This window comes from Podarcis melisellensis (genome assembly GCF_964234715.1).
Source record: "Podarcis melisellensis genome assembly, chromosome: 17".
Lineage (NCBI taxonomy): Eukaryota > Metazoa > Chordata > Lepidosauria > Squamata > Lacertidae > Podarcis > Podarcis melisellensis.
In genome coordinates, this window is record NC_138534.1 from 11,231,596 (window position 1) to 11,244,672 (window position 13,077).

Here is a 13,077-nt window from a genome sequence, read left to right on the forward strand (position 1 = left end):
TTCCAACTCTAATTCCAATTCTATAATTCTAATTTATCTGCCACACCCTGCAGCTGCACAGGAGAATTGCATCCCTCACACAATGACAAAAAAAAAGTTTTTTATTTTAGGTTGTTTTGTTTGTTTACTTCAGTTTATTGTTTGGCCGACAGGCCTTAGCAATTATTGAGAAATGTCCCCCCCCCCCCCCGATAAGGGACCATAACTTAATTAAAATCTTGCCAGTTATACAATGACACTTGTAATGTGAAATGAACTTTGGTATCCACGATTATATAACAGATGGATAACGGTAAAATAAATAGAATATTTTTTGGGGGAAATGGAACCCATGGAGGGAAGGGAGGAGGTCTGAAGGTTCGAAATAACCTTTTCTTTTTATGATTTGAAATTGTTAAAGTTATTATGTATAAAGGTAAAGAAACCCCTGACCATTAGGTCTAGTCGTGGCCGACTCTGGGGTTGCGGCGCTCATCTCGCTTTACTGGCCGAGGGAGCCGGCGTACAGCTTCTGGGTCATATGGCCAGCAGGACTAAGCTGCTTCTGCCAAACCAGAGCAGCGCACGGAAATGCCATTTACCTTCCCGCCGGAGTGGTACCTATTTATCTACTTGCACTTTGACGTGCTTTCGAACCGCTAGGTTGACAGGAGCAGGGACTGAGCAACGGGAGCTCACCCCATCGGGGGAATTTGAACCGCCGATCTTCTGATCGGCAAGTCCTAGGCTCTGTGGTTTTACCCACAGTGCCACCCATGTTATGTATAAATTAATGTAAAACTAATAATTTTTTTAAAAATAAAATGACTTAATTAAAATTGTCTGGATCCCACAGAGCAACTTTGCAACAACTGCTAAAGTACAATTTCTCCAAAACTGTCAGGAAAGGCCTTACAGATCATAGGATGCCCCCCTCTCTTTTCTCTCGCAGCCGCTATCTGGTGACCTTCCCTGCAATCATCCGCCATCCCAATACAGAAAGGTTTTGTGTGCAACTGATGTCTCTGCCAGAGACGGCCCATGTGGTTGTGACATTAGAGATGACGTTGCAGAACCACACTCTGCTGGAGAAGGATGTGGAGAAGCCAGGGACCCACGAATGCATCAGCTTCCAGGCAAGTTTCATCCATTGCAAGCCACTCAGTAGAAGATGCTCTCGCTTCTTAGCTAGATAAGGGCAGTGGGTCACAGTGAAGGACGGAACAAGGCAGCACACTAGCTATGGTAGAGATTGCCATCGCTGCAGTGAACCCCTCCTAAGGCTTAGTACAACACACCACGTGAGTTGGCGCCATGATCGTATGGCGAGTTGGCCCAGTCCAACCCATGTAAAACTATGGCAAGAAGTGGGGGCAGGGTAGGTGAGAGATGATATTGCAGGGGCAACAGTTTATCTGTGGAAATAGTCATATCAGTGTCCGGTCGAGGGTCCAGCAATATAATAATCATAATTTTATGATGTATACCCTGTCCATCCGGCTGGGTTTCCCCAGCCACTCTGGGCGGCTTACAACACATAAAAAATTGTAAAACATTAGACATTAAAATTTTCCCGATACAGGGTTACTTTCAGGTATCTTCTAAAAGTCAGATAGTTGTTTATTTCCTTGACATCTGATGGGAGGGCGTTCCACAGGGCAGGCGCCACTACCAAGAAGGCCCTCTGCCTGGTTCCCTGTAACCTCACTTCTCGCAGTGAGGGAACCGTCAGATGGACCTTGGTGTTGGACCTCAGTGTCCGGGCAGTACGATGGGGGTGGAGACACTCCTTCAGGTATACTGGGCTGAGGCTGTTTAGGGCTTTAAAGGTCGGCACCAACACTTTGAACTGGGCTCAGAAATGTACTGGGAATATTATGAATATTATGCTATTATTGCAAGTAAGTTCGCAAATGCTTTGAACCCATGACAATTGTTATGAGCTCATCTGCCCTCACAGATGTTTTACATGTCGTTAACTGCAACGGCTGTTAGAATGTTCCAACTGTTTTAGGATGCTTTTAAAAATGTGGACGTGTTTGCTGTTTCAGGAGGAAGGATCGGATATAAATTCAATTAATGAAATATCAGTGTAAGTTGTTTGGGGGAAACACCCATAGCCCGAAAGAGAAAGGACAGAAAAAGCTCTGACTGTGAATTCCGATGCAGTGAAACCATCATCTATTTCTGCATTCAGAATGGATGTTGAAAATCTACACCCCTCAGCTTAGCTGTTGCTTATGTTTTTTAAATTGGATGGAAGCGGGTTCGAGGGAAAGCAAACCAACCAGCAGTATTTCTCAGGAATTACAGGGTTCAGATTGAGTGCTGCTCACGCCATGTCTACTCGGTTTCAAACACTAGTGGCTAGAGCACGTTGGAGCCAGAGTAAATGGTAATTGTTACACACCCTCAGAACCACTTGCAGGCAAATAGGCAAGTTCCTGTTTACAAGCCTGTTTCATGTGGATGTTTCATGTTCATATTTATTGTGGACCAATCTGAACGTGTTCTGAGGTCAAAAATAGCTGTGCGTACCTTTAAAAATAAAACCAACGCTGCCAAGTAATGTACAGTGGTACCTCGGGTTAAGTACTTAATTTGTTCCGGAGGTCCGTACTTAACCTGAAACTGTTCTTAACCTGAAGCACCATTTTAGCTAATGGGGCCTCCTGCTGCCGCTGCGCTGCCGGAGCACGATTTCTGTTCTTATCCTGAAGCAAAGTTCTTAACCTGAAGCACTATTTCTGGGTTAGCGGAGTCTGTAACCTGAAGCATATGTAACCTGAGGTACCACAGTATTAGAATTTTATTTAGGTGGATTTTTGAATTAGATTGCGGTAATATGATTACGGTTCAATAGTTGTGATTCCTGCAATGCAGGGGCCTGGACTAGATGACCCTTGGTGTCTCTGCCAACTCTACAATTCTATGATCCTATGGCACAGGTGAAGTTCTGTGTGAATTTTACTTTTCTCCCTTCTTTTTCGTCCACCAATCAGTTTCTTTCTCTTTAGGTCCCAGTCTTTGTTCCCAGGAAGAAGCCAGTGGAAACACCCGTAAGTCTTTGCTGTTTCTTCCAACTATTCTTTCCTTCTGATCACTGGAAGGATTCGCGTAACAGAAGAGGGAGAGACTGTATGAACAACTCGGGAGGAAGAGGGGAAAGTGAGGTGGGGGGGGGGAGAGAGGAAATGGGGTGGCAGAGACAAAGGTGGAGGAACAAACCACAGTGTGTCTGGGCAGAGAGGGAAGCAAAGAAGGCTTTTGTGTGTGGATAATAAAGAGAAGAATTTTTGATCTTGTTTCCCTATTTCCTGGGGAAAAGAGGGTCACAATTTTGGATAGATGCTCTGGTATCTTCCCCAGCTGCAAAATATGTTTCTCTTCTCAGTCCTCCTGCTGTTGAAACAGTTCCCCCCCCCTTTATGTTGTTAAGGAAGAATTGGCCAGTGTGCGTGTCCTAATACGAGCGGGTGACACCATCTTTATCGAAAGGAAGAAGGTGCTGGTTCAGGACGCTTATGTCAGGCATATTATAGAGCCAGACAAGCCCTATTACAAGCCTGGAGAGACAGGTAGGCATGACCATACCCCCAACATTTCTCTGATGAAAATAGGGATGTCCTATTCCATAATAAAGGTACGCGGGTGGCACTGTGGTCTAAACCACTGAGCCTAGGGCTTGCTGATCAAAAGGTCCGTGGTTCGAATCCCCGTGACGGGGTGAGCTCCCGTTGCTTGGTCCCAGCTCCTGCCAACCTAGCAGTTCGAAAGCATGCCAAAAAGTGCAATGTCGGTGTTCCGTTGCGCCAGAAGCGGCTTAGTCAAGCTGGCCACATGACCCGGAAAAACTGTCTGCAGAGCGGACAAACGCCAGCTCCTTTAGCCTGTAAAGTGAGATGAGCGCCGCAACCCCAGAGTCATTCGCAACTGGACTTAACTGTCAGGGGTCCCTTTACCTTTTTCTTTATTCCATAATAATATTACTAATAATTTTATTATTTATACCCCACCCATCTGATGGTACTCTGGGCAGCTACCAACACATAAAAAACATAATAAAACATTAAACATTAAAAATCTTCCCTATACAGGGCTGCCTTCAGATATCTTCTAAAAATTGTGTAGTTACTTATCTCCTTAGCTCGGGGGGGGGGGGGTCACATAAATCCATACCCTCCAACATTTCTCTGATGAAAATAAGGCTGTCATAAGGAAAAATAAGGGACATGGGTGGCACTGTGGGTTAAACCACAGAGCCTAGGACTTGTCGATCTGAAGGTCGGCAGTTCGAATCACCGCGACGGGATGAGCTCCCGTTGCTCAGTCCCTGCTCCTGCCACCCTAGCAGTTCAAAAGCACTTCAAAGTGCAAGTAGATAAATAGGTACCACTCCGGCGGGAAGGTAAACGGTGTTTCCGTGCACTGCTCTGGTTCACCAGAAGCGGCTTAGTCATGCTGGCCACATGACCCAGAAGCTGTACACCAGCTCCCTCGGCCAATAAAGCGAGATGAGCGCCGCAACCCCAGAGTTGGTCACGACTGGACCTAATGGTCAGGGGTCCCTTTACCTTTACCTTAAGGAAAAGTAGAACATTCTGGGATCAAATCAGAAACGGGGGTAGCTTCTGTAAATCTGGGACTTTCCCTGGAAAATAGGGACACTTGGAGGGTCTGCATGAGTGGCCAGAAGAACCTGGAAGCTGACTGAAGCAGCTGTTTCATCTTTTGGGGTGGGGTGATGTGAAACTATTACAATAAGCATTGTAAAAGCTAAGCCGCTAAGCCACAGTAGACCCTAATCATCTGCAGGTGAACATAAGCTCACACAAGCTAAATTAGCATAAGCAAAATCTATGTTGCAAATAACATAGCAGGAAAAACAGAAGTGAAGGGGAAACGAAAGATTAGCACCTACTTCTGTTTTCTTTTCTTTTTTTAAAAAAAATATACAGCAACATGAAGTAGAGAATGAAACTCAAATAAGACAGAGCCTAAGATAGAAGGACATCCACTCTTTAAAAAATGATTTTCAATAGCAAATAACATGCATGCATTTGCTTTTTTTAGTCAGGTTTCGCATTGTGAGGCTTGATGAAGAATTTAAGGCCATTGATGAAACGGTGAGTATTTCTCCCGGTATCACAAGGAGCGAAGGCTTTCCATTCAAGGTCTGTGCAGAAACATTCATACCAGAAGGGTCTTGTCATTGCCTCTCTGGTCCAAGACATTATGGCACCTGAGGCCAAAATGGCGTCTCCTTCTTCCTTACCAAGGAAGAAAGCGTGAGGGGAGGTCTACAACAGGAACAATGGGGGGAAAGAAAGATCAACATTGGGATCTGCTATCCTGGTGGATTCTGTCACCCGAGGCAGTCACCTCGCCTCATGGGTAGGCTGGCCTTGCTAGGGATGATGGGAATTGTAGTCCAAAATGTATGGAGGGCAGCAGGTCAGAGACAACTGGTTTACGCAAGGCAGGTTCACTTGATCTAAATTATTCTGCTGGCTTTGCAGAATTTGGCGGGAACTGGAGGCTATTCTTTTCCTCACGAGGCTGATTTTGTGCTCTTTCTGACTCTTGTCTCTCTCCTTCATTCTTTGCAGATCCCTTTGATACAGTTGACTGTAAGTACAGGCAATTGCCGTTTTAGGCATGACCGATTGGTGCACAACCGTGCAGACGCGCACAGTGCCAATTCCAGAAGTGACTTGGAAATGTCATGAAAGATGTCACGAAAAGGGTTGGGCGGGGGTGGAATGGGGGTGGAAAGGGGCATTTCACTTTCACGCACGTGCACACTGACCCAGAACGCAACCTCCATGCCTTTTGAGACCTCTTTGCATGTCTACACAATAAAATGTAAGATGTAAGATGTAAATGTAAATGTAAAATGTAAAATGTAAGATTGCGGGGGGGGGGGGGGGGAGGGGAGAGCAATTGAATCATAAATTACAAAATTTATACACAGATCCCAATAATTGTAGCTATATGAGCTATATGCGGAAGTGCAGTATTTAATCACATCCAAGTCGCCACCCCGTAATAGTCGCTCCCTCCTTTTTCTGACCCCCAAAATGGTCCCAGAATAGTCCCCACATAATAGTTGCAGGGCTACTTTCACCGCGCATGCTCTTACTGGCCGAAGGCAACAGGTGGAGGTGGACAGGCAGGCAAGCAAGAGGGGAAAGTGAGGCACAAGAGACTCACAAGACTTGCTTCTTCCCATGAGATCTAAACTGTACGGTGGATACATTAAGGCACGGACAGTGCTGGATTTACATATAAGCTAAACAAGCCATAGCTTAGGGCTCCATTCTCTTGGGGGCTCCAAAACAATTTGAAGGAAGAAAACCCCTGGAGGTACTTTGATAAAATACGCATTTTGTTATGTGCATATGGCTTTAGATACCTATTAAGTCCATAAATTACCATATAGCATATATTCAACACAAAAAACAGCGACAATTTGTTGTTGACAAAGGATAGCTGGACATATAAAGGGCCCCACTACCTTCAATAGCTTAGGGCCTCATCAAACCAAAATACAGCCCTGGGCATGGATCAACTTGTTTCCATCATGTAGGGTTGCCATATTTCAAAAGGTGAAAATCCAGACACAAAAGTTGGTTTTGGCAAAGCTTTTTGTTGTTGTTAAAGGAAATTTGCCAAAATCTACACTACCAACATGGGCTGACATATGTTTCCTGGATATTTCAGCACGGTTTCCCGGATATTTCAGCACGGTTTCCTTTTTTTAAAAAAATAGTTTTTCTTAAGTTTTTCTAATTTGCATATCTAGATAATCATTTGAACAACCTTAAATTAATGACTTCCCTTCTTCTCTTTCCATGGTTCATTTTGCACACCATACATCCCTGCATATTTTAACATGAACTAAACCATCCAGTAATCCATTGTTACACCATCAAAACATATTTACACTGTTGAATTTATCTTAATGCCAGCAGTGTTTTTAAATGTACTCAACTTTCACCCAAATAATCAGTAAACACTTTCCAGTCTTCTTTAAATGTATATTCTTCTTGTTTTCTTATTATTTATATTAAATCTGCAAGCTGCGCATATTCCATCAAGTTAAGTTGATTAAATACTTCTTTGATTGGGACCTCACTTGTATTCCATCAGCACTGTTTCCAACAGCCAAATCCAGGCTATGTCCAGGAAATTCCAGACATATGGCAACCCTACATGGTCACCAGGTTTTTCCTCATGTAATGGTTGCACCCCCCTTTGTTTGCAAAGGAAAAATCAGCACAAAAAATGTGACCATTATGCGGTGAAATACGGTATGCAATACTGTCCCTTCCATTTATTTTTTTTGCAGAGTGTATTATGCAACAATATTAAATAGCATCTTCCCTCTGTGACAGCTCTCTTCTCACTCCTTCACAGATCCCAGGAGATAAAACCCCTTTGCATGAGTTTTGCTTTCTGCCCCTTCGCAGAGGAGGGAGTGTTGTGGGTACACTCAGAAGTGGGTGCGACAGCAGATAATAATAATTATCAGTCCGTCATATAGCTACAGATATTGGGATCTGGTGGGTAAAGGAATGGAGCTGATAAAGATCGCAGCAACAGAGTAGTGGAATGGAAGGGAAATGATTGCGGGTGCAAAAACAAGCAAGGTAGCAAACCCACGGCTAGGATATTTTCCCCCCAAGCCCCATCCCCCGGCGCAGACGGCAAGCGGCAGAATATCAAGAAAGATGCTGACTGAAAAAACAGAAGTACCGTACTTTTCTGTGTATAAGACTAGGGTTTTTTTTTACTTTAAAATAAGGTTAAAACGTGGGGGCGTCTTATACACGGATAGTGCATATGCCCATTTTCTAAATTTGCGGTACCCCAAAGTAGGGGGCGTCTTATACATGGGGGCGTCTTATACACGGATAAATACGGTATGTCGACTTTTGTGGGCCAATTGCTCTGTTGGGGCACAGCCTCAGTATTGCTGAAGACTGCAGCCAAGTGAATGAACTGTGGGAATGTTGAGGACAGTAGGAGAGGATATATTGATTAATATTATCCTTCCTCACTCATGCTAGTGAGCTTGTAGCATTACCATGTACATAGCAGGAAGCTAATGGACTGGATTCGTGAGAATCAGTTGAGTTAAGCAATCCAGTCTGGCTAGTCCGGATTGGATTTGTTCCTGGTAAATCCCCTTTTGTTCCCTCTTAAAACGACGACGACGACGATTACTATCTTCTTTTAAAGTAATGATAAGGTTTACTCACATTCAGTCCACAGTGTGATCCTGAAGGCAGACTTTATAGCTTGTAGTTACAGATACAGAGAAAAGTGTGGGTTCATCCTCTTGTGAGGAATGAGCCCATGTGCTGCTGGCCGAGAGCCAGCACACAGCAAAAAGTATTAAGATAGTACAAGAGGAAAAGCATCAAGAGAAAGATGGCTGTGTGACCAGCCCTTATATGGGGTCTCAGAAGGTCACACCCATCTACCTGGTCACATACAGGGAGAGGATGCTCCAGACCAGGTGTGACAGGAAGTCCTGGCTGGAGCAACATTTCCCCTGTATGTCCGCTCTGGGCAAACAGGAAATGTTGTATTTGACTGCTTTTGTGATGTTACAAACCACACAAACATCACAGTCTTTTTGGTCTTATCCCTGTGCCCAGGATCCTAATGATAACCGAATAGGCCAGTGGGTGGATGTGAAGCCTCAAAATGGATTTGTGGACCTGTCTTTTCCTCTGGCCTCCGAAGCAGTCGAGGGAAAGTACATCATAGCAGTTGGAAATTTACTTTTTGCACGTGAAGATTCAAGAAGAGAGATCTTTGTGGCAGAATATGGTGAGATTTCAAAGGGAGAGCACTTTGGTTGCAGTTTGTGTGTGTGCGCGCTCACGCATGTGCTAACAAGAAAAGGAATGCAGGCTATTACATTATTATTATTCCTTCCTTTCACTCTGTTTAGTATAATATGTAGCGATAGGGATACAGTATTTTTATTATTGATTGAATTTACAGCATACCTGTCCTGGCTAGGAATCCTAGTTGCCTTAGATGTTCAGATTTTTAAATTTTATTTTATTAAATAAAAAGTGAAAGAAAGGCAAGCTCTTTAATTAGACTCCCATCTTAAAAACTGTTATTCTTATATGTGAATTGGCACACAAAAGATGGCGGTGTAAAACTGAAATCACTCAGTTGCATTGCTTGCCGTTTCTCCTCTCATTGCCACGTGGGCAGAGAGATGAAGGGAGAAGCTCCCTTCACCAACATCTGTTTATAATCTGAACCCAGGATGTGAGCTATTGATGCAGAGATGCAGACTTTCCCCCATTCCCACACCACTTGCGACAGACTTCAGTTGACCTTAGTGATGTTCTCCAAAGCTCTGGGAAATTCTACCAAAGGAATTGCCCCAGGGCAGAGGTTTTCAACCTTTTTGAGTACACGGCTCCCTTGACCAACCACATTCTTCCCGCAGCACCCTGTGGGGCTCAGGAGCCCAGTTATGTCGCCCCTTGCCTGCAGAGCTGGCAGCCGCTCACCCGTTTTTGAACACCCTCCCTTGGGGAGTGTTCCCTCGGCCTCCTTTCCTCTCCACTCTCCTTGGGAGTCCTCTGGAGCTGCCGCCCCTGGTCTCTGAGCTGCCCCCCACCCGCCTCAAAGAGAGGTGCCTCCTCACACTGACCCACAGGTGCCCGGGAATTGTCTGCCCATTCCCAAAAGCAAGGGCAGGGGGACTGGCTGACTAGGCTTCCTCTCCTTGCTTGCTTGCTTACGCACTCAGAGGCCCCCTCAGCTCCTAGTAACCAGCACTCCCTGACCAGCCCCAGAGGCACCATTTGCCTGCGGAGCTTGTAGCCAGGGCTACACAACAGTCGCACAAGCCTTTGGGAGGCAGAGACGCAAGAAGGCATCAGAGGAGGGGGGGGGGGAGGAAAGAGGGACAGAGGCCATTGTTGCCCACAGCACCCCTGACCATCATTCAAGGCACCCCAGGGTGCCACGGCACCGCACATGGCAAAACCACACCCCTTCCAACAGATGAAAGAATAGTGCAAACACAATTTACATAGCTGTTCCTTTCTTTCCAACAACAGTCAGATTCTGTGAGGTCTCAAAAGAGTCATAAGGGCCATAGGGAAAACGAAGGGTGAAATAATTTGGTGACCAGGTCATGTAAATGCCGCATAAAAAAGTGAGTGAACAAAAAGTAATTTCAGAGTAAACCCCTAGTATGAACCACGTGAAAGCACTCCAATGCAGAGCCCTATACTTATTTGTCCTGAGCAATGTTGAGTAAGCATCAGACACAGGTGAAGGAGTTTTTTTTTTAAAATGTTGCTTCAAAAGCTTAGGAATGATTCCTGACTTTGAATTCAGAAATGTGAATTATTGGCACATATCACGCCAGTGCTAAGGGATTTGCACTTGCTGCCTATTAGCTACTGAACCAGTTTTAAGATCCTATTGTTTACGTATAAAGCCCTAAACAACTCTGGATTGGGATATTAGAAAAACTCCCTTCTCCTCCACTGCCTAGTGAAGGCATTTAAGATTGGGAAATGGAACCCTGATAGCTTTTCCATGGCCTGGATATTTTTGGCTTGCGGTAGCATGGGAATGGGCTTTTTCACTGGTGATGCCACTGTTGTGGACTGCCTTCCCTGCTGAAATACAAGAAACCCCATCAGTATTGGCATTCTGCCGATTCTTAAAGACACACCTGTATAGACAAACATTCCTCTCAAATTGAACTTCCTCATCTAATTGTTTTAATCCAGGGGTGTCCAAACTTTTTTCAAAGAGGGCCAGATTTGATGAAGTGAACATGCATTAGGCCCCTGAAAGACTTTGGACATGCCTGTTTTAATTGCTCTCTTAACTGTTTTAATTGCTATGATTTTTAATGGGCTTGCTTTATTCTATGTTTTAACTATGCATGCTTTACTATTTTGATGGAATTGGTTTATTGTACATTTTATTTATGTATGATTTAAAAAAAAGATGTTTTGTTACTTTCAAATCACTTTGAAGCCAATTTATCAGAGAAGTGGTATATAAATAAAAAAATTAAAATAATTAAAAGTGCAGAAGGAGCAGTGTTCAGTTTTGGTGATGCAGCTGCGGCATGTGGAACTTTTTATCCACTCACTTTCTTCTCCGTCTCTCTTCCTGACTCATTACAGAGCTGCCTAAATTTGAAGTTGTGATTGAGTTTCCGAAATTGGTCACCACAGCGGATGAAGAATTCCAGGTCAAAGTGTATGCCAAGTAAGTAAAATTTCATGGTAAACAATGTTCCTAAAATGGGACCTTTCCAGACCCAGTTTTACTGTGTTGACATGTGTTTCTTCATCCCTTTGGGTCTATTTGTTTTTCTCCTTCTCTGTCTCAATGCACATTTATAATGCAGGGACATGCTTGTTTAACTGCTATTCCTCCCCTGTAGGGAACCACAAGAAAGAACCAATCTGCTAGAGAATGCTTAGCACTTGAGCCAAATTATGATTTTCAGGCTTTTTTTTTTTGGAAGAGAGAGTAAAACTATGACTGTCAAATCAGAGTAGAACCAATATAAATTTGTAAGGTAGCACCAGTATATTGTTTGCTCTTGTCCCCTCTCACCCCCATTTTTGTACTTCTAAAAATGAAAACAAAATTATGTGCTATGGCGCCCAAACTTCCAAGATTTCCCCCTCTGTATTAAAATGGTTATTTTGGCTCACTTCATTCTGTTTATGGAAGCAGCTGTTCATTTGCATTTGTGCTCCCCCCCGCTAGCTTTTTACATTCAGAGAACCCTTCCGCACATCAAATTGTCTGTCAGGAAATCCTTCCTTGCACACTGAGAATGGATTACTGTGTGCCACAGAACATTCTTGGGAAGTTTTCTGGGGCAGCCACTTTGAATTCATACTGGGTGCTCTATGTACTTGCTATCATTCCACATGAGCTGAGTGCTCTGAGATCATACCTAGCTCTCTCCTGTGGTTAGCACATATAAAAAGGGAATCAACAATGGAGAACAACCTCTCTGCCAGTAGTGATAATCAGTAGCATAGCATGGGTTGCTCGCGCCCGGGGCTACATGGAGGGGATGTGTGGGAGGGAAATGGATGGAGAATGCCTTCTATTGTCTGGAAAAGTCACTTCCTGATTTGCATGGAGAAGCTGTTTTCAACGGAGCCCAGCAACGGAGCCCAGCAACGGAAGCGTGTAGCTGTACTGAGGCAGCACCGGGTGTTGATGTTTTGTTCCCTAACAATTTTGTGCCCCGGGCAACTGCCCCCCCTGCTATGCCACTGGTGATAATCTTATTGAATGACCTCTAGTGAGCTCCTGAAGACAAATTGCTTTTGACTAAAACATATTTCTTTCATCTGTGTTCTCTCTCTCTCTCTCTCTCTCTCTCTCTCTCTCTCTCTCTCTCTCTCTCTCTCTCTCTCCCTCTCTCCCTCTCTCCCTCTCTCCCTCTCTCCCTCTCTCCCTCTCTCCTCTGTCACCTGTGCCTTAGGTACACATATGGGAAGCATGTTCAAGGAAATGTGCAACTCCGCTTCACTAGACAATTATCATATTTTTTTCATATGCGTAATACAAATGAAACATTATCAACCATTGAACACGAGTACACAGCTCAGGTGAGATAAATGGGAGGGGGCTGTCTTTGGACAGAATGGAGGCTGGGATGAGTTATCTGCCCCTACCCTTTGGTTCAGAGACTGGAGGCCTCATCCTGTTGCGCTCGCCTTCCATTTCTCTATGTCCACGAAGAAGGTGGATGGAGAGGATCAGAAACATCTGCCTTGTGCCAGATTGATCTGTAGGGAAAATGCTTCAGTATCTTATTTTGTCCATTTGGTAGTGAGCATTCAGTGCTCCTCATACAAAACAGTCCCTATTTTGCTAGGTGTGGTTCATACCCCGAATCATGTGATTCTGTAACAGATGCAAGATGCTGTTTGTAAAGGTGAGGACCATGATTATTGCACCTTGCATATTGTTGTTTAGTCGTTTAGTTGTGTCCGACTTTTTATGACCCCATGGACCAGAGCATGCCAGGCCCTCCTGTCTTCCACTGCCTCCCACAGTTTG

The 13,077-nt window shown here is 44.4% G+C and overlaps 1 protein-coding gene across 2 annotated transcripts in view; it reads left to right on the forward strand.

The window, feature by feature from the left end:
- LOC309359745 (alpha-2-macroglobulin-like protein 1) overlaps positions 1-13,077 on the forward strand; it is a 78,244-nt gene that overhangs the window by 28,962 nt on the left and 36,205 nt on the right. The window contains exons 2-9 of one of the 2 annotated variants that reach the window (XM_081893756.1): positions 932-1,115; positions 2,997-3,038; positions 3,419-3,557; positions 5,053-5,105; positions 5,589-5,609; positions 8,646-8,820; positions 11,169-11,253; positions 12,497-12,623. In XM_081893756.1, the coding sequence (XP_081749882.1) occupies positions 932-1,115; positions 2,997-3,038; positions 3,419-3,557; positions 5,053-5,105; positions 5,589-5,609; positions 8,646-8,820; positions 11,169-11,253; positions 12,497-12,623 (826 nt within the window). The remainder of the gene's footprint in view (positions 1-931; positions 1,116-2,996; positions 3,039-3,418; positions 3,558-5,052; positions 5,106-5,588; positions 5,610-8,645; positions 8,821-11,168; positions 11,254-12,496; positions 12,624-13,077) is intronic. The other variant, XM_081893757.1, reaches the window with a different exon arrangement.